We start from the raw sequence: 27,642 nt of genomic DNA on the forward strand, positions 1-27,642 counted from the left end.
AATCAATCCTGTGAGCAAATAGACTTGGTAGAGTTTGAAGAGTGTTCCACCCAACCCAGCTGTGCATGGGACATTCTCCAAAATAGACCATATATTACAGACCATAGAACATTCTTAAGTAAATGCAAAGGTGTTGAAGTTATCCCAGGCATATTATCTGACCATACTGTACTGAAACTGGAAATTAATGACAAAGGAAATTGCAAAACCTGCATGAATACATGGAAATTAAATAACAACCTCCTGAAAAATCAATGAAATTAAAGAAGAAATTAAGCAATACCTACAATTCAATGCAAATGCAAATGCAACATATCAAAACCTGTGAGACACAATGAAAGCAGTCCTAAGAGGGAAATATATAATAATAAACTGTCACATCAAGAAAACAGAACGAGCACAAATAAACAACCTAATGCTACATCTCAAGCTTGTAGAAAAAGAGCAAGTAAAACCCAAAGCTCATAGGAAAGAGGAAACAATAAAAATCAGAGCAAAAATTAATGCAACTGAGACTAAAAACACAATACAAAAATTAATGAATCAAATAGCTGGTTTTTTGAGAGAATAAACAAAACTGATAAAACTCTAGCAAACCTTATCAAGAAAAAGAAAAAACTCAAATTCATGCAATAAGGACTGAAAACAGAGGAATTAATACAGATCTCATGGAAATTCAAAAGGTCATGAATTTCTACTTTGGAAATCTTTATTCACATAGGGTGGAAAACAGAGGGAATGGACAGATTTCTAGAAACATATGACCTGTCAAAGCTCAATCAAAAAGATACAACAATTTTGAATAACCCAATACCCATTATCACCACTCCTATTCAATATAGTTCTGGAAACATTAACCAGAGACTCAGATAAGAAAGAGAAATAAAAAGAATAAAGATAGGGAAGGAAGAAGTTAAATTATCACTATTTTCAGATGACATGATAGTCTATATAGAAGACCCTAAAAACTCCATCAAAAGACTACTAGAGGTAATAAACAAATTCCGCAGTGTAGCTGGATACAAAGTCAACACTCAAAAATCAATAGCATTCCTGTACACAAACAAAAAACTCATTGAGAGAGAAATTATGGAAATACCGCCTTTCACAATAGCATTTAAAAAAATGAAATACTTAGGAATCAACCTAACCAAGAATGTAAAAGACCTATACACTGAAAATTATGTTACACCAAAAAAGGAGACTGAAGAGGATATTAGAAAATGGAAGGATATTCCTTACTCTTGGCTAGGAAAAACCAGCATTGTGAAAATGGCCATACTCCCAAAACTGTTATACAGATTTAAGGCAATCAAATACCATTGACATATCTTACAGATCTAGAGAAAACATTCCTAAAATTCATTTGGAAACCGAAGAAACCTAGAATAGCAAAGATAATACTGGGCAATAAAGGCGAGACAGGAAGCGTCTCAATTCCTGACCTGACATTATACCACCAGCTACCATGATAAAATCAACATGGTACTGGCAAAGAAATAGACCTGAGGATCAATGGAATAGATTAGAAGACACAAACACTACTACAAAGACACTCAGCCACCTTACATTTGACAAAGGGGCTAAACATGTTCACTGAAAGATAACCTCTTTAATAAATGGTGTTGGAAAAATTGGCTTTCCATATGTCAAAGACTGAAACTAGATCCATGCATATCACCATGCACTAAACTAAAGTCAAAATGGGTCAAAGATCTAAATATTAAAACAGAAACGCTAAATCTACTAGAAGACAAGGTAGGTAGAAACATTGGAGACATAGGCGTAGGCAGAGAATTCATGAACAAAATGCAAACCACACGGGAAACACTACGAAGAAACAACAATTGGGATCTCACATTATTAAAAAGTTTCTGCACTTCAAAAGACAACAAAGTGAAACAAAAGCCCACAGAATGGGAAAGAATTTTAGCCAGCAACCCCTCAGACAAATGACTTATATACAGAACATACAAAGAATTGAAAAACATCAAGTCCTCCAAACTCAAGGACCCTCTGCAAAAATGGGCATCTCAGATGAACACGTTCTCAGATGAAGATATACAAATGGCAAATAAATACATGAAGACATGTTCACCATTACAGGCCATTCGAGAAATGCAAATTTCTGGAGTGAGATTTCATCTCACTCCAGAAAGAATGGCTGCCATCAAGAAATCAACTGATAACAAACATTAGCAAGGCTGTGGGGAGAAAGGAACCCTTCTCCACTGTTTGTGGGAGGATAGACTGGTGCAGCCACGGTGGAAATCAGTGTGGACATTCCTCAAAAAACTAGGATTGGAAGTTCCATTCAATCCAGCTATTCCCCTCCTGAGTATTTTCCCAGAAAAACTGAAAAAGTCACATCACACTGATATATGTGCACCCATGTTTATAGCAGCACAATTTGTAATAGCTAAATCTTGGAAACAACCAAAATGCTCATCAACTGCAGAATGGATGAAAAAGATGTGGAATGGATTTACTCAGCTATAAAAAGGGCAATCTTGAAGCTCTTATAGGTAAATGGAGGCAACTTGAGACTATCCTCATAAGTGAAATAAATCAGACTCACATTTGTAAATATCGCATTTTCTCTCTATTGTAAAAATAATAAAAAACTGAAAGAATAGTAAGGTCCAAAATGTATAAGATATTGTAATAATGAAAGGGAAAGTACTCGAAAGGGAAGAACAACTTGCAGGTACACACATGTAACTCTATGTATGTTTAAGTGTGCAAGATAGAAAACCACACTAAGTTTCTGTTAGTTCCTCACATAGCATAGTTTATGCTGCTACTGTCTTTTCATTTTTTATGCTGACTTTGTAACTTGAACAACTACTTCTAAGATAACAATATGTAATTTATCAACTAGTGATTTCTTACTGTTATTATTTCGAAATTCTCTATTATTTCTACCCTTTTTGCTTTTTTTCTCTAAAAAGAAAAACAAAAAAACCCATGAATTCAATTTATCTTGAAGTTCTAGAATATATCCAAGCTCCAAGCTCAGCTGTGATAGCAGGCAGAAAGATTTAGCTTGAGCCGTTTTTAAGGCACTCTGGGTTAAACCTTTCTTTACAACTGAAAACAGAGTATTAGGTAACAGCAATTAAGCATTTGTAAGATCTTCAATACACCATGCAACCTAAAAACAACACAGCTGGACTTGAGCATCTCGCCAGACCACACCTCCTCCTACCTCGCTCATCTGCAGAGTCCCTGGGCCAGGGTTAGGGTCTCATTCACTCACCTGGGCAGGTGTCTGGAGGCTTTTCTCTTTCCTCCGTGTAGGGATCTTCTCCTTGCTGCAACCAGCAAATCCCTGGAGGTGTTGGAACTGGAATCCCTGATCACAAGGAAGGAAATAGGGTCTGAACAAAAAGCACAAAGAGCAGCTCCACAAAGAACTGGTCAGGCCCTGCCTGAACAGCCAGGGCAGGGTGGCAGCCTACAGCAGGACACAGAAGCACAGCATGCACACACGCGCACACGCGCGCGCACACACACACACACCCCCGAGGGGGACCAGGTCTGTCACTGCCTGAACCGCTAGGGCAAGGCAGCAGCCTAGGGAGCTGGGGGGTGGCAGCACAGCCCCTGAGGGGCACCAGAGTTCCCAGGGGTAGGTGAGAAGCAGGGATAGAGCAACACTGGGCCCTGGCAGTCCCATTACAGCTTTCAACATCTAATGACCTCTGTGATTTCAGGATCTAACCTGGGATCTAATCAGCAGTCTGCTTTATGAAGCAAGATGTACTGGAGTGGGGTACGAGGAAGGGCAGGAGGAAGCGAGAAGGGTAACATGAAGAACACTGCAATGAGCATGGGCCCTTTCAACTCGACAGAGGTGTGGGTCTCCCAGCAGGGTGCAAGCCGGAGGCTCTGCGCTCAGAATGGGCCATGCAAAGGTGAACCCCGGAGGGCAGCTCCTCACCCAGGGACAGCAGGTTGTTGTAGTTCTCCAGCATCACCTCCCGGTACAAGCGTCTCTGAGCAGGGTCCAGCTGCAGCCACTCGTCCCGGCTGAAATGCACAGCCACATCCCTGAAGGTCACCGACTCCTGAAACGGCAAAGCGGGTCCTGCTCGGCCAGGGGCAGGTTCTTCCAAATGAAGCTCAGAGAGACCAGAACACCAGGGTGCTGGCACGCAGTTCTGAAAATGTCTCAAGATTTTTCACACTATTTATATAATTTTTAAAAATTAACTATTTAATTAAATGAGTATGTATTGAATACTCACAGGGAGCAAAGATAAGTGCCACACGCTGTAGGGACAGGGAAAATTTGGCAAGGTCTGTGCCAAGAGGGAATTAAAATTTCAGCCTTCAAGCTTTCAAAGTGACTGTGGATGTCACCCTTCTACCCCAAACCCGAATTATGTATGAGAATCAGAACAGGCTTAGAGAAATGCTAAAAAATAAAAAAATCCTACCGGCTGAATAGAAATAATTTCTGAGACATTCAGCAAATAGTAAAAATAGCATTAACTAATGCTGAATGAATTCAGTAAGGACTATAACAGAAATTGTGTATGTAATATCTTTTTTAAGTCTTTAAAAATCCTGTGAGGAAGACACTATGATTAACCAATTTTGCAATAAACAAACAGGTCTAGAAAAGTCAAGGCTGGATTTGAATTCAGACAGACCTCGAAATGACACTGTCAGACAGGCGTTTGTTCACTGACTATGAAAACCTAAAGAACCACAAAACCTGTATGGCTATAGAGAAGGCACAAGCAGGGCCGATGGCAACTCTTCAGTGAAACAAAAGAGCTAAAAGAATCAAAATGGCATAATGCTTTTGGGGCATTTTGCTGGGAATCTATGAAAGTATAAGAGGCACATCGCTTCAGCCTTGCACTTATGGGATTCTACACAAGAAATAATCACACAAGCTGGCAGAGATACCTGCTCAAGGAAATCTACTGCAACATTATTTTTTGTTTAATGGCTGAACACCAAACCGGTAAAGGTTACAGGAATGACCAAAGGGACTCTGAGATCTGTTACAAGGATCTGGAGATGAGAACAGCACAGCAGATGGTCGTCCAGGTGGGCACAATGTCCTTGTAAGAAGGACCACATGAGTCTTGCGTGGAAGTGAAGGTGACGGATGACGCAGCAGGGACTGAGAGAACGTGCTCTGAAGAGGCATGAAAGCCAAGAAAATCAGGCAGTCACTGGCTGTGAAAAGCACAGGGAACCACTTTCCCCCTCAGTCTCCAGAAGGAACCAGCCCTGCTGACAGCGGGAGCTCACACCAGTGAAAGAATTTCAGACCTCAGACTTCTGCAACTCTAAGGGAATGGATGCTGTTTCAAGCTACTGTGTTTGTGGTAAACTGTTACAGCACCAGCAGGAAACTAACACAGTGATGAAAAATGAAGACAACCTGCATGTCTATCAAACAGCAAAGGGAGGGCCAAGGAAACAGCTCAGGGGCACAAGTGCCTGCCTGGCAAGCACAAGGTCGTGAATTTGATCTCCAGCACCAAAAAAAAAAAAGCAGCAAACGGAAGCTGGGTGTGTGGCATCTATAATCCCAGCATTTAGGAGGCTGAGGAGGAGACCAGCCTGGGCTACAAAGTGAGTTGAAGGCTAGTCCAAACCGCACAGAAAGACCCTGTGTCAAAGAGACAAAAAAAAAAAGCAAATGGAGAAGCAAAGTATAGTACAATCATTACATAAAATGCTATGCAGCCTGTAAAAGAATAAGGAAATTTGTACACTGACATTGGAATTTGATATTAATAGGTTATTGATTCATATGGAAAGCTATAAGACAATCTCTATGTGTTAAAAAATGCTGTACATGGGTGCGTGCACACACACACACACACATTTACAAAAACTATCCAGAAGAATACAAACTGTTGCCCAGATTATTCTTTGATATTTGTGGAGAAAAGCAGAAAAACAATCTTCCACTCGTTCCTTCCTTCCTGCCCCTTTGTTTTCCTTCCGTGGTACCGTTACAGGCCGCTGAGTTAGAAGTATTACAGTCAAGACAGGGCTGAGCCCGTGAAGAATCTGACACAGACCAGATGTCTGATGACCTTGGAGGAGACACACATCCCTCCTGTGGGCCAGATCTTAAGACAGAAAGCAAAACAAATGCAACCACAGCGTTAAATATAATCCTTACAGATTAATGATGGCTCACCTGGAGAAGCCAGGAGGCTACATCCCAACCTGCTATGGGAAGAGCACTGGTGTGTGAAGAATGCTGGCTTCCCCATCTGTCCCTGATTTGGTCAATTTTACCTGAACAATTAACTTATTGGCTGACCACAGCTCTGTCCCACCTCATGCCCTTCTACCTCACAAGCTCCCAGTTTTTCGCACTTCAAACTCGCCTCATGAAAACTTCATGGTTTTACTAGAAAAGAAAGAGTCCCTGGTAACCCACCCAGGACCCCTTCTTCTCTCTCAGACAGAAGCTTCCTTTCTTCCAATTAATATATTCCATTTTCAACCTCCATTGTTCCTAAAACTCATTCTTCAACGTTAGAGAACACGAACTCGTTCCAGACATCAGTACTAGAGACTGATCTAACAGTGCTCTACCACCGATCTGCATCACAAATCACACCCCTTTGTAATGTTTGGTCTGAGAGGGCCTCACTATGTTGCCCCAGGCTGGCCTCAAACTTGCAACCCTCCTGCCTCAAGCTCCCAATAGCTGAGATTTCAGGCATGTGTCACAGCAGGCTTCTAGTCCTTTCTTTACACCTTTTTATTGGGCTTACTTACTTTCCTTTATGTTCGTGGGCCTTTCTTTTGAATTCTTTAATTATTTGCTTATTTGGCAGTGTAACGCATCAAACCTAGGACTAAACACGTGCTCTACCACTGAGCTTCACCCTCAGTCCTTGAATTCTTTGATTCCATTTTAATTTATATACTGACTTTTCAGTTAGACCTCATTGCATGTTTTGGGGTTGCTCTGAGACTTATGACACAAATTCTTGGTTATTCCTAGTCTATTTAGAATAAACATCTTTTCTTATAGAATGCAAGAACCTTGCAAGTATATAGGATACCACCGCCCTTTTTTTTTTTTTTTTTGCAATGGTTGTTAAAAAAGACTTTCTTAGTTCACAGGGCTGACAGGACTCACATTTCAGGGAACATTCTCGCATGAGGCTTTTCCTCAAAGGCCAAGGGTTGCAGTACAGGGAACCCTACCTCGGCAGATAAGGCCTCTCTTATCTGCAGCAGGGTGAATCTCTGGGTATGCAGCTCTCTGCAGAAGCCTTCTGTGTAATGAAGTAGGGCTCGTCAAGCAAGGTAGGCCAGGTGCAAACCATGGGAAAAAGGTTTCCTGGGGTAGCCAGTGTGATTTAAAACACTCATGCTGCCCTTACCTTGTTTAGTCACAAACAGACATCCAAGCACCTCCAGAGATAGAGAAGTAACTTCCCAGGGTCACATCCCAGGCTCACATTTGAGTCTGTGTCAACCTGTGGTCTATACCAGTCCCTTCTACAAAAGCAACCATGAAAAGAGGTTCTGGGGTGTGGCGGAATCCCTGATCCACAGAAGGGAGGCAACAAGGATGGACACTGATGCCAGGGAGAGGATGGGAATTCCGCAGGGAAATATCTACTAAGCATTTGGGAATGGTGGGCTGGAATGCTAGGAGAGGCCTAGGGACAGAGATTTGAAGAGAGTCTCCCAAAGATAATGGTTCAAGTAATGAGAATGGGTCTCAAAAGGAAAAAGAGAAGGGGCTAGGAGGGCAGTCTGGAGTAGCAGTGAGAAAAGCAATCAGAATGTGATGAGGAGATCAAGCAACCCTCAGATGAAAAGAGACAACACTGGGCAGTTGACCCCGCAGCAGCACTAAGCAGAGGAAAGCCCAGCCCTGTGCTCCCCAGTGCCAGCTCAAAGCCCGAGCCAGGCCACGCTCCCACTGGGACACCCTGGGTCTCCTCTAACCACCAGTATCAGTCTTGCCCTTCAGTACAGCAGATGACCCCACTTCTAGGATGTTTCCTTGAAATGCCTTGCATAGGGAGTCATGCTTCCTAAAATCCAAATTACTTGAAGAAAGGAAAATCTTTCCTCTTTGTATCCTGTGTTCTGCCAGCATCCTGTACCCGGTGGGTACTCAGTAACTTTTTGTTGGAGGAAGAAAGGAAAAGATTATATGCAGATAACTATGCTACTAATCTTTCTTAGTTCTCAAAAAGAACAGCTTGTACTGTCATTGTTTGATCAGTTTTGTATCTAGATTTTGTAATCTTAACAACTAGTTTTGAGATAACAATGTGCAATATATTAACTAGGGTTTAATTCCCTACTTTTTTCTTTTTTGAAATTCTGTATCATTTCTATCCTTCCTATTTTGCTTTTTAAAATAAAAAGTAAAAAAAAAAATTACATTTTTGTTGAAATCTTCCAGTTCATCCCTGTCTTTGCCCCAAGTATGACTAACTCCTCTGTGAAGAAAAATACTCATGGGCTGGGGATTTAGCTCAGCGGCATAAGCACCTGCCTTGCAAGCAGGCGGTCGTGAGTTCAATCCCTGGTACCGATTAAAAAAAACAAAAAAACTCATTTACTAGGCTGTACTCCTCACCAGAGGAAGGATACATCCAGCAGTGACTCAAATTCTGATCATGAAATGAGTTGGGGTGAATTAACAGTGACCCAGGGCCCAACACAGTGGCATGTGTCTATAATCCCAACTACTCTGGAGGCTGAGGCAGGGGGACTGCAATTTCAAGGTTAGCCTAGGGAACTCAGTAAGAAGCTATTTTTAAAAAGTGACGGATGTGACTTAGTGGTAAAACACTTGCCTAGCGTATGCAAATCCCTAGGTTCAATGCCCAGTACCAAAGAAAAGAAAAAAGAATGACTTGGACACAAATAGGCACGTTCCTTAGCAGCCTGGATAAGCCCAGTATTCTGAGAAAAACTTTCAAGGCTCTGGTTTCCCCTAGAGCAACACATGGAGAAAGTTATGTAAATGTGTTCCCGTCTCTGAACCCACTTGACAATCTGTAAAAGAAATAAACTACTTACTGTCACCTGAGCAGGCAACAAATCCATAGCCATCTCTCCCTTCTCAGTTTTTCTGTCAAAGAAGAACACAGTGCTGATGAGATTCTGGAAAGGAAAAAGTGTCATGAGGACCTCTGGTGTTAAGGGACAGCTTGGAGAGAGGGTTCCAACCACGCTAACATCTGTCCCATCTCAGCAAAGGCACCAGGTGCATATATGAGCAAATCAAGTGAGCAGTGGCCAAGCCAGTCTGCTAGCCTCCGTCCCTTTCCTGTATCAATCAGGCTTCTAATTCCTGTAAATTAGTATTTTAACATCCTCCTAAGAGCCTGTTAGCTGCCTCTAGGAAACTGTGACCCATCCACAGGCATCGAGGGTCTTTGACAGGTTTCAACTGTACCCTGTGACAGCCACAGGAACTTGACTATCCTAGGGCAAGCAGTTCAAACACAGCCAGCTGATCCCAAACCTGCTTTCCTCCCAGGGAAAATTCCAATCATGACACCAGCCCCATTCCCCTTCTCTTTGCCTGGTGACATACCCTCCCTAGTGCTGGCCCTCCCTCAGTGGCCCTGAATGTAACACTGGATCCTCCTCACGAACTGTGAGGTAACCGGCATCTAAATGTTCTCAGCCTCTTTGTCTTGCCCTGCATCTGGCCACTGCACAACCTGTCCCAGATAACATGATCACAATCTACCCAGACCCAAGTTCAGCTGCCACTCTTTAAACACTGACCCTGTGGGTGCTACCTTTTACAGCATCCTCAGCCCCATACAGCCCTGTCCCCCCATGTGCATGCCCATCAAGAGGAGTAGAATCCCACCTGCTCAGAAAGAGCCCAGTGCCTGGAGCAGCAGGGCAAGAGTCACTAACTGCAATGGGCTCCTCTTCCCAAAAGAGGAGCACAATCCCGACTGGCACCTCAGCCAACAGAAAAGCTGCCTTGGAAGCCACCACAGAAACTCTACGTGCGGCCTTCCCTCCAGGTGTCTCCAGTGCTCTTTATGTATTACTTCAGGTCTTCACAGTAACTGCAGAGGAAATACAGTTGTACCCCTGAATCTGTGGGTTCTGCATCCATGACTCTAAAAAACCTCTGTCCTGAACATGCGCAGGTTTCTGTTTCCTGCATTACTCCTCACGCTGTACAGCATAACAACCAGTGTCAGGTATTGTAAACAATCTAGTGTTGACTTCAAGTGTATCAGAGGATGCAGAGATGAGAATCGAAGGATTTTAATATCCTGGAGTGTGAAGGTTGGGCCTTTTCCGAAAAGCGTGGCTACAGCTCCCACATTTTACAACGCGAGGGAGACCGCGCCAAAGATTGGCGACCTGCCCAAAACACACAACGGTTAGCACGGGCAAGGGAGGAATCTTCGTTCCAGTCCGAGGCTTCGGTCAAATTTTGGCAAATTATTTGGTCACGCTGTGCCTCGGTTTCTCCATCTGTACAATGGGATCAGCATAGGGCTAACCCAGCTGAAATTTGGTTTTAAGATGTGTTAACGGCACACGCCAAAGCCCGATGAACGCAAACATTATGTACCACAAATACGTGCAGCTGAAATTAAAACCTCAAACCTCGCAGCCCAAGAAAGTGTTAATTTACTTAAGATGCTAGACCGACGCCGGACACAGGGACGTTCTCTGCAGGCGGTCACGACTGCGCTTAGGATCCCCGTCGTGCTAGGAAGCTGCGAGAGTCACAGGAGCAGGTCCCGCCGGGCTGCGGGCCTTGCAAAGCTGGGACCCCGCCCCGGGCCCAGGCCTGCCCGCCCGCCTCCCGGAACCCGCGCCGCCCGCTCACCCGGAGAGGCGCCGGCTCCCCCGCGGCCCTCCAGAGGTGACTACGAGTGTCTCAACCGCGGGCCGGCCACAGTAACAGGGCCAGAACTTCGCGCTCCCCAAGGCTCCCCAGAACAGGCCGAGGGCTGCCCTGCACCGGCGTGAGGGATACGGCTCCCGGCATGCCTCGGGCTGCGCCCGCAGCGCTTCCCAGAAGGCACCGCGCGAGGCGACTTCCGGGAGGCGCGCGGCGCTCTAGCGCGGGAACCGGAAGCGAGGCGAAAGGTGTACTGCGGGCCGAGCGCCGCGCAGGCACAGCGACGTGACAGAACCAACCGGGTTAGATGTCTGCACTTCGGAGGACCGGGGTGCGGCAACTCCTAGTTACGATTATTTGTCACGATCCCGAATGCAAAGCTGCAGCTGATGGGTAATCTAATACGCGCCCGACATTTAGATCACAAGAAACACAAACTTTACCAGGGCTTGGGAAGCTTTACCCACAGCGTCTCCCTGAGGTGTTTTCAGCATTCTCTGTGTTTCCGTAATGTCTACACTATGTCTACACCTGTTCTGCCGTGCTGAGAATAACTGGATCAACTGAAAGGTCAACGTGTAGGGTCAGAGGTCTAGACGGGAAAAATAGAAGAGGGGTGTCATTGGGTCTCCTAGCTAATCCTGACTGGACGGACAGACAAGAGAAATTCCCGTAAGAAGCAGGTCAAGGGTGGGGGTAGGGAAAGAGAAACCATATAAAGAAAATCGTCAAGTGACGTGCACCAAGAGCCAGAAGAGCTGACAGGCAGGACACAGCAAGTGAACAAATGATAAGCCACCCCCACGGATAAAACAGGGAAGCAAGGGGAGTTGACAGCATGTACTCAAACCTGCGCACTGCCATGTACATATACACACACATTCACTCTAGGGTCATTATATACTGGATATCCACATGCTCCCTCACCTATAAGTTAACCATGAATACAGCACTCCTTGCCAACTAGCCACCCACCCCATGGGGCCTTAAGAACTAAATTGAGGAAGAGTGAACAGAAGCTGTATATAGGCCACTGGAAGAAACAGGAAACAGAGATGCCTAGAAGCCAATCCAGATATGGCAAGTTCCTGAGTGAGGAGTCTCTCAACCCATCTCATAAAAGCAGCTGAAAAAGGGCCCACAGGTCCTCCATCTTCCAGAGCCCCCACACTGACTCTTTATCAGGGTAGTTATCTTCTCTCCTCCCTCTTCCTTTTCTACTTTGCAATAATGTGTCTTCCTTTTATTAAAACTTATTTTTTAATTGGGGCTGAATTTATGATTCCAGTGGGCAGCTTGGATACCAGAGGAGCAGTGCTGTCCCCGAGATGAGACATCTTTGGTTCCCTGACCAGAAACCAGATATGACAAAGTACAGACCCATCATCTCTGTGAGAAGACGGCAGTTTGGAGGGACAGGAATTTTGAGAAGTGGTTGGATGCTGGATAAATTGTAAAGCACAGCTGAGTAACACAAGAGACACAGGCCTGACAAACCATGCTTCTATAGGAAGCTCTTCCTAGACCTCATCACAGTACAGTGGAGTTTGTATTTGTAACCCCAGGGGAAGGTTATGGAAATTCCAGTAAAGTAATTCCAATCTACAACTTTCAGTGCGACTCTCACCAAGAACAAAGACACTGCGACATATCTGCAGTACTGGGAACCAAGGGCAACATAAAGTCCAGTCAGAACAGTGGGCCAACTGGAACAAAGGCCTTGACCCAGGGCCAAACTCAGATTTTATTTGTGAAGAGGGGAATGGCTCAGGGATGAGTGACTAAAAGGAAAGGTGGGAAGTACATACATGAGTGCTGTGAGCTGGATTAGGTAGGAGGCCTGATAGCACCTCTGCAGTATGATACGCAGAAAGAGTAATCTGCATATTACAGACTAAATAAGCATCTTCTGTTCAGGGGTCAGTGCTTCAGCTTTGGTGTATCATCTTCATGTCCCAAGACCTCAGAGCTTCTTTCTCAAGGTTCCAGTCTGAGCAGACTACAGTGTCATTCAGCCTAGCTCATGCATATTAGTTGGGAGCTACAGACAGGACATCACTCATCTGTCGCATTGCTTTAAAGACTACACAATGGCTCTTTGGCACCTCAGCTAGACCCATTTGTACTGCTTAAAGCCAACTGAGGGGGTGGAGTAATACTCTACCCAGCTCTGCACTTACCAACACATAGAAGTAGGGCCAGATGCTCTTCTTTCAAGGGGAGAAGTCCAGGTGGTCCTCTATGACTTCCATCATGGTTCTGGATGGCCTGGGCAGCATTTGCCTCAAAAGGAAGTCTCTAGGACACCAAGCAATCTGACACTGTCCCTGCCATGTGTCATTTTCTTACATCCTGCCCAAAGCTAACTCAATATCCCAAGTTTTATTTATATGGTGGTCTCAAGGTCGCAATTAATGAACCATGACACAATAACTTCTTGAATCTGAGCAAAATATGTTAGATCACCAGAATTAACACGTTTATGACAGGGCCTTAATTTTTATGTCTCACTGCTGGCTGACTGAACTACCAGTGACACATGCATGACTATCCCATTGGCAACACTGGATAGCCATTGGGTGCCACAAGCCACCTGACAATTGTGCATACAAACTGGTGGTTAAAGTCGGTGGGGACATATGAATTCCATGTGGCCTCCAAAGCTGGTTCGTAAGACTTGCAACTTCCATCTGGAACATTTGCCCACAAAATGCTCCCTTAGAACCCACCACCTCTCTGTGAAATACCCACATTCTCAGCCAGCAGCGGCAGCAGCTGCCAGCTGTGGCGAAAAGCCTGCCCTGCTGAGCTCCTACAGAGTAGAGCTCTAGCCATTTCACATACATTTCAAAACTCAGTGTTGTTGTACCTCATAATGTTTTCCTCCTCTGTAAAATTTTTAAACTAATAAAGCTGAGATCTTTTCATGTTCCGGGAAACTGCCATTTCATCTGTAAAATAAAGTCATCATATGGTGTGGAAATGACCAAAGTATATGTATGCACAAATATGCCTTAATGAAACATTCTTTTGTACATTATTTACTAACAAAAAAACTAACCATATAGACTGACTTTGTCCTATTAATTTGTAAAAATTTTTTAAATTTCCAGATCATATAATAGTTTTCTTGGCATACTGTACAAAGATTCATTTTGTGTCATGACTTTTCCTTCTTGGTGTACTTGGGTAAGCTTAGTGTTTAACATGAGCAAATACATCAAAAGCTTCATATGGCTGATCTGCATTAAGAAATCCTTCCCTGCTAGGTGTGGTGATGCACACCTATAATCTTTGCACTGCACAGGCTGAGGCAGGAGGCTCGCCATGAGTTTGAGGCCAACGTGGGCTACACAAGTACAAGGCCAGCCTGTGTGAGACCCTGTTTCAAAAAAAAAATCCTTCCCTGCACTTTTGCATCTCAGCACTGCCATGTAGTTAGTTCTTCTCCATATTCCTTTCAGTTCTTCTCCATGTATGTCTTTGTCACAAATGCTTTTTACATTTTACTATTTCTGTTGGTTTTCAATTTTAAAAGTGTTATATTTATCATGAAGTTATACATTAAGTTTTGTTTAGGATTTTTACATCTCTTGTTCAAAGATAACAGCAGCAAGCTATCTTATTCCTCCACCATCCTTATCTGATTTTAGTACTAGGTGAGTTTGGCCTCATTCTTCTCTGGAAGATTCTGCAGAAGACTTGAATAAACTTACTTGAAAGTTTGGTAGGCCCTCCCTTAAAAATGGGACCTGTTTTCTTTGTGGGATTTTAACCCAGATTTAACTCTTTTGGTAATTTGGAGATTATTCAGACTTGGGAAGTTATATTTTCCTAGGAGTTGCCAGGGAATATAATAGAATGTAAAAGAAGAGTTGTAGGAAAAGGGACCTTAGATTATTAAATGGCCAGAAAGTATGTTCTTGTAAGTCTGAAACAATGAGACCCATTATCCCCTGAAGGTAAAATGAATGTAATCAGTTTTGTTCTGCTTGCTACTATGACCTTTTCTTTTTAAACTCCCAGGCAAGACAAAAGAAACTAGCATTTTATAAAATGTTTGAGTTCTTGAGTATTTGCCTACTGCAATTTTTTTTTCCAGGTACCAGGGATTGAACTCACAATCTCGCCCTTGCCAGGCAGGTGCTTAAGCCGGTGAGTTAAATCTCCGGCTCTACTGAAAATTTTGCAGAACTAGATACTATTTTCTGTAAAGCTCAACAATTTTATTAGACTTGGGATATAACTTTTCTAGCTAATATGGTGATTTACATTTTACAAATGCTGAACTTGTTTGAGGATATTAGTTCATTATTATTTAGGGGAAAAAGCATCTGAACATAAAGCTCAATTCTACCCAGTGGCCTTCAGAGCATAGAACGGTATGGAGCTTTACGAGACAGCCAAAGACAGCAGGCGTGAGTCATCTGGCTAACTCCACCTCTTGGGAGGACAACCTGAGCTCCATATGTTCCTGGTCATCTCCATGACCAGTGACCAGAGAGCTCGAGGGAGTAAGCTCACTGTGGGAGCTGAAGATCTCGTTCCTTGTGAGATAATTTCTAATTCCCACATTTATCAGTAAATTAAACAGCAAGTGGTAAGTCATCTGCATTATCTTTAACTGTAGTATAGCAAAGGTAATCACTTTCTGAGAAAGACAGATTAAATACTAAAACTGTAACACAAAGTGACTTTAGATTTAAATCAGAGGTTGGTACACATAGGAAAAAACCACAAAGGGTGGTGTACCTGCATAGTTCAGAGTGATTTTCTTCTCAAATGAATGGCTTAGAGTGCAGAAGTGACCTAACATTTTAATAACCACCAAGTATATAATTTGTTTTCAAAATAGTAAAAAACAAATTTTAGTGACAGTGAGGTAGACAGTTACCTGTGTACATCTCTCTTTTTCCAAATATTCTTTCTAGTATAACTGGCTTGCATAAGATCTAGATGCCGTTTCAAAAAATAAATTCCCAAACTTATTTTCCGGCTGCACTTTAACCTAGATCATTTTCCAATGCTGCCTGTGAAAGCTGGCAGCTGTTACGCAGCACTAGAAAGTAAAATGCTGCTCTTCCAATCTGAGTCTGTTTTACAAACAGTAATAACTTAAGAACATATGAGAAACACTTTATGGATGCGTCCTTAGTATTCACAAAGTGATCCTGCATGAAGTGTCTGTTGATGAGGTCTAATTATAAAATTTTACCCACAATTACCTAACTACTCATCACCTTCTCTCCAGGATGAACTCGCTGATACTTAGTATGGAATGGATTTCACCTGGAACATTTCCCACATGCATTTCACTCATATGGTGTTTTTCTCAGTTATGAGTCCTCTGATGATTAGTAAGAGACGAGCTCTGACTAAAAGCTTTCCCACATTCTTTGCATTTGTAAGGCTTTTCTCCAGTGTGAATTCTCATGTGCGTCATCAGGGATGAGCTCTGCCTGAAAGCTTTCCCACACACTTTACAGTTGAATGGTTTCTCCCCAGTATGGATTCTCTGGTGCTGAATTAGGGCTGAGCTTTGGTTGAAGGCTTTTTCACAGTCATTACATTTATAAGGTTTCTCTCCAGTATGAATTTTTCTATGAGTATTCACTGCTGAGTGGGAACTAAAAGCTTTCCCACACTCTTTGCAATGATACGGTTTCTCTCCAGTGTGAATTCGGTGGTGTATGTTAAGCCGTGAGATCCAGGAAAAGGCCTTCCCACATTCGTCACATTTGTAAGGCTTTTCTCCAGTGTGGATTCTCTGATGCTGGATAAGTGCTGAGCTTTGGCTAAAGGCTTTCCCACATTCCTTACATGCATATGGTTTCTCACCAGTGTGAATCCTCTGATGTATGATAAGGGCCGAGTGGTAACTGAACACTTTGCCACATTCGTTGCAGTGAAAGGGTTTCTCTCCAGTGTGAATGCGATGGTGTCTACTCAGCCGTGATATTGAAGTGAAGGCTTTCCCACAGTGACTACACTCATACGGCTTCTCTCCAGTATGAATTCTGTGGTGCTGGATGAGAGATGAGCACTGACTAAAGGCTCTCCCACACTCGTTACATTTATAGGGCTTCTCTCCAGTATGGATTCGCCGGTGATTGTTAAGGGATGAGCTACCTTTAAATGTTTTGCCACATTCCTTACATTCATAGGGTCTTTCTCCAGTGTGCATTCTCTGGTGCCCAATAAGAGAGGTGGTGAAACTGAAGGCCTTCCCACACTCGTGGCATATGTACGGCTTCTCTCCGGTGTGCACTCTCAGGTGCTGTGTCAGGGATGAGCTCTGGCTGAAGGCCTTCCTACATTCCTTACATTTGTAGAGCTTTTCTCCAGTGTGGATCCTCTGGTGCTTACTAAGGGAAGAACTATGAAGGAAGATTTTCCCACAGATATTACATTTATAACACTTACGGACTGCGTTGACTCCCAGTTGTTTAAATAGGATTGAATACTGCTGTGAATGGGGTTTCCTGCCTCTGGAAACAAGTCCAGGCTTTCTAGAAAATGATGATGGTTTGGGATCAAGGGTTTTCCCATGTTCAATACCGTTAAAGCTCTTCTCTTTCATGTACGTGTTCTGGATGGTAATAAATACTTTCCTGAGAAGTTTGTTCTTTCTACTTTGTTGCTTCTCCAACTTGTCCTCATTGATGTAGGTTTTTCCAAACTTAAAGTTCAAAGGACTATCCATTAGGAAGTTTTTCATGGCTTCCTGGTTTGCTTCTTTGGAAATGGTGGTTTCAAACAAGCTCTCCCATCCTAAAGTAAATAAAATATGTAAGTCTCCTTGCACTGGGAATAACAGAAAATGACATCAAAATACTCAAGTATAGGTAATAAATAGGCCTTGAAATCATACGGAATGATGGAATAGGCCTCTAACAAATGAAGCATATTGACAGAATGCACGAGTGGGATGGTGCCACAGGACCCTAATGCAGGGGGCTGAGGAACTCAAAGGGAAGCTCTGCCAAGAGGAGGAGGTCAGCAGTAGCATGGCACCCGGGGTAGAGCTTCTGGTTACTTCGCACCACCTACAGTATACCGTAGGGAAAACTGCAGAGGTTCTAAAAATAAGTGCCCCACACAGCTGTGTGCAATGTAGGGTTTGAGTACTGCAACAGTGGGATTTAACAGAGTGCTACGAATCATGTGGTGGACAGTCACTCCATTAACACTCACGGAGTGCCCACCTACAAAAAGAAAGGATGGAACCCTGGGAACAACAGGGAACAGGGCGGACAGGGGCTAACTCTTATAGGCTTACAATCTAATAGTCAGATACCAATAATGACTGAGCAAGTGTATCAACACAGAAGCACTAGGGATTGAGAAGAATTGCAAGACAACAAACAAAAAGCAATGTGTAATAGTAGTGAACAAGTTGGTATTTACAATGGGTGATAAGGGAGTAACATTTCAAGATAAAATCTAACTAACAGCAGCAGGACAAGCAAAGCTGTGGGTACAGATGATTCCAAAGAGAAACCACAAAGGCCCTAAGATAGGACTAGGCTGCCGGTAGTCCAGACCGCGTGAGAAAAAATCTGGGGCGGCTGACGCAGAGAGGACAGAGTGCTGCTAACAGGGAAAGGAAGGTCCTGTCAGCGAGTCGCAGGGGACTGAGGCAGCGTTTGGAAAGCATTCTGAACATCGCTGGCGGAACAACACATGGTTTTCGTTTTCAAAGAACTGTTTTCATCGTGTGACAAGTGGAGAAGAGAACGAGGGCAGGTGCACAGTGGAGGAGGGGTGGGCGTATGTGGGATGTTTTAGGCACTGGCTTTCCACCGTAACACACCCTTTACACAGTCACTTACTCTTTGGACGTTTGCACTTGGTATTATCCTTTGGATTCCCAAAGCTATCGCAACAATTTTAAAAATAGGGCAGAGCTGGAAACTAAAATTTCCAACAGGAAGACTGTTTAACAACTCAATGGGCTGTGGAGACTGTGCAGAGGAAAGGGAACCCATGGCTCAAGGGTAAGCCCTGGCTTATGGCCTGGGCAGCTCAATGGAGATTTAGATGCTGGAAACATCAGAAGAGTACACACTTGAAAATACTCTTTTTGCCCACTTTGATTTTGTAGGATACACTGCGAGAAATAATGCTGATTCAAAAGAAATGTGAATTTTATGAAAGACATTTGTTTTCTTGACTAAAAAAGAAATATATAACCATTTAAAAATTAACCCATAAAGCTACAGGTGACACATATGCTGAACTGTCACCTTAACTGGGCTGAGATCGGTAAAGAACATTTCTGAGTGCGTCTGAGTGGGCTGTGAAGGCGCGGGCCTGAGCGCTGGGTCTGCTCCCTGCTGCCTTCCTCCCCGGCCCTGCTCCCTCGTGCTCTGCTTTCCAGGCCACCATGGACTGAAACGTCTGAGACCGTGAGCCCCAGAGACCCTCTCCTCCCTTCAGTTGTAAGTTTGGGTACTTTGTCAAGCAACAAGATAACTAGTAGAGTTAAAATGAAAATGTAGCACACCCATAAGCACATCACACAACTATAATCACACGGGATGAGATTTCACTCAACACAATGTTTTTGTATGTAAAATCACTTTCACATACAAAATAAAAATGGATCGAAACTAAACTTCCCTCACCTTGCCCCTCCTCAACATCTCAATAAATGAAGGAAAATACATATGTCTAAAGTACACATATATCATTTAGTAAGTTCCTTTTTGAGTCATTTAACTTCTTTTTGTACCTATTATCTCACTAGTCATAATTAACCTCTTTTGCAATATCTTTGCAACTTGATAGAATTATTGAATTATTTTAAGATTAAAAAACATCAAATTAAACTTTAGTGTCAGTAAATCTAAGGTCACACCATTTGTGTGGTTGTTCTACTGTGTCATTCTATGAACATACTATCATTGTGTTTTGATTCGTATTTTTTGCTTTGTTTAATTTTAGACAGTCTTGCTAAGCTGCCCAGGCCGGCCTCAAATCCTCCCTCCTCAGTCTCCCCAGTATGCAGCTAGGATTACAGGTCTGTGCCACTGTGCTCAGCACAGACCTGCTTTTAACAAAGCCAGGCCTCTGGAAAGACTGTGCACTCAAAATCCCATGAAAGATGCAGCTTACTGCTCTGCATGTCTTAAAACACTAGACATGCAGTTCTTACTATTTGGTAAAGGGAAATAGTATTTCAGGACTGTAGTTGGAATTTCATTGATTATAACAAAGTTAAACATTTTTCAAAATATCCTTTGAAGGTTTTGGGTTCATAGTCCTTGTATTCTCAAACACAACATTCATATCTTTATATTATAATGATTTACTCTTTGCACTTTTTCTTTAAACCTCTTTACTGATACCTGTGCATTCCCATAGCTACCTCAGCAATATTAAAAATAGGGGAAAACACGAAACTCACATTTCCAAAAGGAAGACTGCATATTAAGTAGGGTTTAACAACACCATAGAGTGCTTTTGAAGACATCAGCTGCAATTACCTAAGGCTGAATCAGTGAAGGATAAGTCTTGAGAATACACAGACTCAATCTGTCTCCCAGAGATACACTCAGTCTGGATGGAGAACAGTACACTATTAACAGTGGTTGATTTACTCAATTACAGGTGAGTCCTCTTCTTTTGTTCCCTTCAATCTCAATCCTGCTAGTTCTGTTCTTTTAAAAATATCAAATGTAACATACAAATTAAAATGAATTTGTTAAGATGCTTGGAAAAACAAATCAACTTGGTATTAATGATTTCTTTGCCAACCAGAAAGCTTAGAGCTAGATCTGTAGCTCTAGAGCTACTATTCTGGTCCTGACAGTGTACTCATTTCCTAAATCTCTGCTTGAAATTTCTACTGCAGGGCCGGGGATTCAGCTCAGTGACATAAGCACCTGCCTGGCAAGCGTGAGTTTATAAGTTCGATCCCTGGTACCCGCCACAAAAAAACTCTACTGTATTATGTAATTATTCTCACAGATTCCCCAAATTGTTGGTGAAATGCAGTGAATATATGTAAGTGTGTAACAGAAATAAAAAATTCCCAAAAGAAGGACTTGAATCACAAAAGGCCCAATAAACATCAACTAATGACATTAGAGGAAGAAAAAAACCCTTATAAAAAACATAATGAATTTTCCAAATTCTAAAGGTAAAGGAAGATATCCTCTAAGGTTTCACACAGAAAACAAAAAGGAAAGATGAGGCGACCCGCACTGTAGAGAGGCGGCCAGGCTGACTCATCAGTCACACCCAGGGCCAGGGACCACAGGCAGTCTGGACCCCCAGGACCGGAAGCACTGATGTCAAAAGACAATTCTCCAAGCCAGGGAGGGGAAGAGATGAGTTTAGAGTCACACATATCACACACATAAACACCTCTGAAAACGCTCTTCATGAACACGTTCTAATCAAACCAAGGGGGAAAATCTGAAGATCAAGTTCTTAAAAGGAAACCTAAGACTGAACTAACAAAGAAAGACAACCTCCTGCCAGAATCTCCTGGGTAAGTGGCAAAGCTCAAGACAGCCAGCCTCTGGTACCAAAGGCAAAGGATAAACACAACACGGACAGTCCACAGGCGTTTTGGAGAACCAGTGGTACCTCATAGAGGCCAGGATCTGGAAATTTGAATACTTTTGTAGGAAAGCAAAGAATCACATGATAAATATTTATAATCTATTTAAATTTTATAGTTGCTACCCTTTTTGCTATACTTCTCTTTCATGCATGCATATACTCTGGCTTTTTTTTTGACTGAACCATGCATAATAAGATGCTGAGAAGTAAAAAAAAAAAAAATCCAACCAAGAGGAAAAAGTGAGGGACCACTGAGTAAAATAATTGAACAATCCAGTAAAAAATAAGTAAAAAAGCAAAAGGTATAGAGGTCAAACATTTACATTGCATTACATATTCTGTTAGTACAAGATGCATTTGACAAAAGTGCAACCCATCCTGTAAGAATTCATGTCTCCCTCTGAGCCTGTTGAATCTAGGAATCAAAAGCAGAAAGCCAGGTATCGGGGCACACACTTGTAATCCTAGCACTAGGGAGGCTGAGGCAGGACTGTTGCAAGTTTGAGACCAGCCTGGGCTACAAATTGAGCTCAAGGGCAGCCTGAACTGCACAGTGACACCCTGTCTCAAAAGAAAAAAAAAAAAAGCAGGCAGAGAGCTCAGCACCACAGCCAGAACTACCCTCCTGGCCCGGCACATCCCGGCCAGTAAGTATCCCCTGCTTCCCGCCCTGAGCCACACGACTTCCCCAGCACTCACCTCGACACAAGCCTCTTAGGGCTCCAGTTCCTACCACCTGGCTGTCTTCTGTTTGCTCTAACTGGGAGATGACCTCTGGCTTGGAAAACAGAATCCCTGCAATGAATGAAAAGAACATCTGACTGGCCATGACGTCCCCAGGACAGAGGATACAGGAGAAGGGGTCTGGTTACACAGAGGCTTAACACTGAGCTCCTGGAAAATGGCCAGGCAGTGGTCTCAGGATGGCACTGTGCTCTCCTCACCTGGACACTTTAGGGGTCCCAGGGAGACAGGGCAGGGGGCTGAGGAAGGCAGGAGCCAGGGCAAGCATGGAAAAAGATGCTCTGTCACCTCAGCAAAATGCACATCTCTCCGCACAGCTGGTGGGAACAGCAGAGCCGCCACTCTGAGCCCAGACCTGACCAGCTCTTCAGACCTCCTCCCTGGCAGGGCCCATGCTGTTCCCGCACACCTGCACCCCGGGAGAGGCCTCACCCAGGGACAACAGGTTGCTGTAGTTCTCCAGCATCACCTCCCGGTACAAGCGTCTCTGAGCAGGGTCCAGCTGCAGCCACTCGTCCTGGCTGAAGAGCACAGCCACATCCCTGAAGGTCACCGACTCCTGAAACGGAAAGCACCGTCCTGCTCGGCCAGGGGCATCCCACAGTGGGAGGGTCAGAAGGGAACTCAGTCCCCACTCGGGCTCTGAGTGTTTCAAGCCTAGCCAGGGGTTCTGGACAGCAGTTCGGTTACCATGTGCCCTCCGACAGCTCCCACACAGCGGCCAAATGACAAGCACACTTGAGACGGAGCAACAAAGTCAGAAGGGGCACAGAGAACTTCAGACTTGGAAATGTCCATGAGCGCTTGGGTCAGCCAGCCAAGGCTCATCGGAGACACCAAGAGTCAGGGGTTTTGGGGGGTTTTTTTAAAGAGGAAAAAAAAGAAAAAATCGAAAAGCAAACAATCGAAAACCAACAAAGCAACTTGACAACAGCAACAAAAAACAACAGTGATACAGGATTTCAAAACAAGATGATAGGAATTTAACAATGGTTGTTATATTGCATATTGTTATCTTCAAAATAGTTGTTCAGGTTACCAGATGCAAGATTGATCAAACAATGTAATTTCCCTGTGAGCAGTGTCTTCCCATTTCTTTTACTATTGTAAATTTTGGATCTTATTTACTCTACCAGTTTCTTTTACTAGTGAGACAATAGAGTGTTTACACAGGCAAGTCTGATTTATTTCACTTCTGAGTATGGTTTCTAGTTGTACCCATTTACCTGTAAAAGCTTCAAGTTTATCCTTCTTTATGGCTGTGTGGTATTCCACTGAATAAAAATACCACATCTCTTTATTCATTCCTCAGTGGGCATTTGGGTTGTTTCCAAGACTTAGTTACTACAAATTGTGCTGCTATAAACACGGGTACACATATATCACTGTGGCATGATATTTTCAATTCTTCTCGGAATCCAGAAGGGGAATAGCTGGGTTAAATAGAACTCTTAAGCCTAGTTTTTCGAGGAATCTCCACACTGATTTCCACGATGGCTGTACCAGTCTACACTCCCACCAATAGTGGAGAAAGGTTCCTTTTTCCCCTCAGCCCCACCACCATTTGTTATTGGTTAATTTCTTGATGCTAGTCATTCTTTCTGGAGTGAGATGATATCTCAGAACTGTTTTAATTTGCATTTCTCAAATGACAAAAAAGTCAAGTTTTAGAAGGTGACCCTGGCTCCCTCACTTAGAGAGAAGGTGGGAAGCCATGCATTATGCTGGAAGAGACCATACAACATGCCTGGACCATTTTATAAAGCAAAGTAGAAAGACCAGTAAGTCAGAGAAAAACAAATGTTAATCTACCTTTCTACCACCAAAAAATGCAGTAACTTTTTACTGTACATTTTTTCAGACTTTTTTTTTTTTGTGTGTTAGGGATAGAACTCAGGACCTTGTACTTGCCAAGTAGGCACTGTGCCACTGAGCTACATCCACAGCCCTTCTTAACAGACTTTTTACCTGTAAATACGGTTCTATATTCAACTAAAAATAAATTTATGTCATACTACTCACCCTAACTCAACACCTTTTATCTCTGTAGGGATAAACTAGCTTGATTCATCTACAGGTGGATGTTTGTTGTTTGCACTGCAAATGCTGGGCTTAGCACCCTTGCACATCACCTTAGCACATCCTTAGCACAACTTCTAGAACACCACATCACAGCTTGCTTTCTCTTTACCACCCCCCAGGTATGCCCTGCAAACCCTGGCAGGAGATCACAAGGCCAGGATCTTCCCTCAAGTGTCAGGGCAAAAGGGAGCTAAGAGCTAAGAGGGTCCCAGTCCCTGGGTTTGCCTTTTTTTTTTAAGTGGTCTGATTCTCTCTGTTGGAAACAAAGAAAGTGGCATTTCCTGCCTGTCTTTTCTTTCAGAATTCCTTTTCAGAGATAAATCGTTTTGATGGCTTAATCACTGGCCAACATCACAATCAAAGGTTTCTTCAAGGAAGCAGTAGCCATTTCTCTACGCATAATCTTCAAAACAATAGATTCTTAATAAATGAAAGCCAATTAGAAGCACCAACCTAGTATAAACCGGATTATCAGGAATGTCCTGTGAGGAGAGTCCAAATAATTGAAACTTTAACCGAATTACTTGTTCCCTACTTCTCCATTCACCATTTAAAAGCTTTCTTCTCTTATTCTTTGGGCTGAAACTCACAACCACTCCCAGCCTGATATCTCCTCAAGTAAATCCTAAAATTTTAGTATGCCCAAGTCTGCCCCTGCTTTCCTAGGAAGAATGGGCCTGACTCGCACCTGACTCCAAACTGCACAACTTCCCTAACATATTGGGTGGCATCACTCAGCCATCTTAGGTGGGCTTTTTCTGTGGCCTTTTTAGTAGAATCCAAGTGACATGCATCACAATCTGGTTTTTTAAAGAATAAAATGATCTTCTTTTTCTTCTGCCTTTGTGGCGAGGTCTTCTGGGTTGGGAGATAATGTTTTCTAATTATGCTTCTTCCCCAAACTATCAATGCTGCAGATTAAGTGGCAAGAAAGGGCAAAGAAATCCTTGGGAGGAGAGTACTTCCCACATTACAGAAACAGCCCACACCACTGCCCAAACTTCTATTTCCTCCGGCCAGTTTCCAATCACCATTTACACCAGGCTGGACCTGCCCAGTGCTGGGGAGGCCCTCTGAAAGATCCTGCTGACTAACAGGTTTCTTTCTTCAGTCTTTCTAGAAAACCACCCATCTCTAATCTGTAGTCATTTCTTGGTATCCATGAGTGACTGGTTCCAAACCCACCCCCCCCCACCCCCGCAGGTACCAAAAGCAAAGTATGAGTAAACCTGTTATGGTTTATATCTAGATGCCCCCCAACAGTTTCATGGGCTCATAGGTGGGGCTTCTGAAAGGTGACTCGTTTATGGGGCCTTAGAGCTGACTGGTGGGAAGAGGTGGGTCCCTGGAGGAGTGGCTGAAAGGGTGCGAGACTGCTGCCCCTCCTTTATCTCTCCCTGCTTTTAGTCGGAGCTGCTTGCCTCTGTCTTGTGCCTCTGCCATGCTGTTCTGCTTAGCACCAGCTGACTGGGCTCTAACACATGAGCTAGAATAAACTTTCTCCTCCTTTAAGCTGTCAGTGTTGGGTATTTTGTACCAGCAGTGAGACAGACAGTAACTAAGACAGTCCGTTATAAAAAGCAAGGCGCATCTGCATGTAACTTATGCAAGTGCTCCCATGCACTTAAAATCACCTCCCGGACAATGCCTAATACAGTGTAGATGCAAACAGTTATTACACTGTATATTTTAGGGACTAACAACAAAAATAAATGTCTGTACGTTTAATACACACCAGTATTTTTCAAATATTTTTGCTCTGCAGTTGGTTCAATCTCCCTGTGCAGTTCTCACAGATGTGGAGACCCAACTTTGGTTTTTTTGGTTACTGAGGGCAAATGTCATGTTTCTCTTTGAACCCCTGGTACTGAGGATTTAACTCCTCCATGTCTTTGTCCTCCATCGAGCAAAAGGTACCTGGATTCCTCACAAGGCCTGGCTGTGGGGGGAGAGGGGGCTTCATTCAATCCTTAGTCAACTAGCGCTTCGCAGGCCAGAGAAACTCCTTCCTTCCCAAGCGCCCCACTTACCAGGCCTTCGGGTCCCTCCACAGGTTCTGCTGCTTCACAATGGACAGAATGACTTTGCCACCTCTGAACCCTGCAGGCCCAGGAAAGAGGCCACCTTTCACTCACCTGAGCCTGGGCTGGCAGCAACCTCTTGGCCATTTCTCCCTCCCAGCAGTCCCTCCTGGAGAAGGCACCTCGAGTGGAGAGAGAAACAGATTTACTCATCCCACCGGCACTCCACCGGCATCAGATCCAATCAGGGCTGCATTGGGCAGGCTCTTCCCAGCCAGAGAGGCTCTGCGTGTGGCTTTCTACTGTTTTCAGCCAGTAATTATGTGTAAAGTTAAACAAAATGAAGAGATTAAAACCACCCGCATGCATTAACAAATAAAGAAAATAATCACTCTTGGCTCATAGAAATGTTAATTAATCTGAAAAGATAAGTATTCCACTCTTCTGCACTTGGGCTTAAGAACAGCACCGCCCACAAACGAATTTAAAATACAGAGAAAGGGGGCTAAGGTACAACTCAGCGGCAGAACTCAGGCTCCATCAGGTTCCATCCTCGGCACCTTCTCTCCCAAATAATAAAAATAAAAATTTAGAGGAAAAAAAAGAAGTAATTTTGTAAGCGGGCAAAACTGATCAAAGAACACAGTTAAATCACTCGGACACAGTTAAGTCACCGGAGGAAAACGATGTCAAGCCAGAAAGACTGACAAAAGCGAACTCACAGGAAAAGTTTCGGCGGGGGTTGGCGAGGTTAAGCCCACAAACCGGGGACAGCCAAGCGCGGCCCCAGACGCCCAGACCCCGAAACGGGGCGCGGCTTCCGGCAGCCTCTTCCGGGGCCCGGTCGGGAGCCCGGCCTGACGCGGAGGCGCGGCTCGGCTGCCGGGCCCGGTCCCGGGGGTGCAAAAGGAGCGGGCGCCCCGGCGACGCCCCCTGCGGCCGCGTCCACCTGCAGAGGCCGAACAGCTTGGGCGCCGGCCCTGGCTCGGCAAGAAATGAGCGCGGCGTCCCGGCTTCGGCACTGCCGCAGGTCAGCGCGCCCGGCCCGCCCTCCCCGGCAGTTTGTACCTTAGCCCGCCTGGGCCGGGGCTACAAGCCGCGCACGGTGCTGGAGTCCAGCTGGACGCCTAGCGCAGGGACACGGCTCGCCGCCGCCACTAAATTGCTGAGCGCAAGTGCGCATGCGTACTGGAACGTCGCTGGATTCCCCGTCTAGATCGCCCGGCTTATCCTTCATGGCCTACATTTCCCAGACGTCACTGCGAGACAGCTGGTACGGGGTCCGAAAAGGAAAATAAAGCTGAAGGATAGGGAATGCGTGTTTTTCAATCCCGACCATCTGCGCCTCTTTTATGTACTCATTTTGCTCGTAAT

The 27,642-nt window shown here is 44.0% G+C and overlaps 2 protein-coding genes across 6 annotated transcripts in view; both read right to left on the bottom strand.

The window, feature by feature from the left end:
- Positions 1-10,998, bottom strand: part of Znf354c (zinc finger protein 354C) — a 29,059-nt gene extending 18,061 nt beyond the window's left edge. Inside the window, exons 1-4 of one of the 5 annotated variants that reach the window (XM_003461631.5) lie at positions 10,835-10,998; positions 9,043-9,094; positions 3,944-4,070; positions 3,260-3,355 (exon numbers count right to left, since the gene is read on the bottom strand). In XM_003461631.5, coding sequence (XP_003461679.2) covers positions 3,260-3,355; positions 3,944-4,070; positions 9,043-9,075 — 256 coding nt within the window. In that variant the 5' untranslated portion in view covers positions 9,076-9,094; positions 10,835-10,998. The other 4 variants (XM_063230490.1, XM_063230491.1, XM_063230489.1 and 1 more) reach the window with 4 other exon arrangements.
- A 4,648-nt stretch (positions 10,999-15,646) lies between these two features.
- Znf879 (zinc finger protein 879) lies at positions 15,647-27,503 on the bottom strand. The gene is made up of 5 exons (XM_013154939.3): positions 27,337-27,503; positions 26,383-26,450; positions 22,598-22,724; positions 22,121-22,216; positions 15,647-17,620 (listed from the first exon to the last, which is right to left on the bottom strand). The coding sequence occupies exons 2-5, from the start codon at positions 26,413-26,415 to the stop codon at positions 16,182-16,184; spliced, it is 1,695 nt and encodes a 564-aa protein (XP_013010393.1). The 5' UTR covers positions 26,416-26,450; positions 27,337-27,503; the 3' UTR covers positions 15,647-16,181.
- Between the last annotated feature and the right edge of the window lie 139 nt (positions 27,504-27,642).

The sequence above is a fragment of the Cavia porcellus genome, unplaced genomic scaffold (assembly GCF_034190915.1).
Source record: "Cavia porcellus strain 051 isolate PalLab524CR breed Dunkin Hartley unplaced genomic scaffold, mCavPor4.1 scaffold_19, whole genome shotgun sequence".
NCBI classification, from domain to species: Eukaryota; Metazoa; Chordata; class Mammalia; order Rodentia; family Caviidae; genus Cavia; species Cavia porcellus.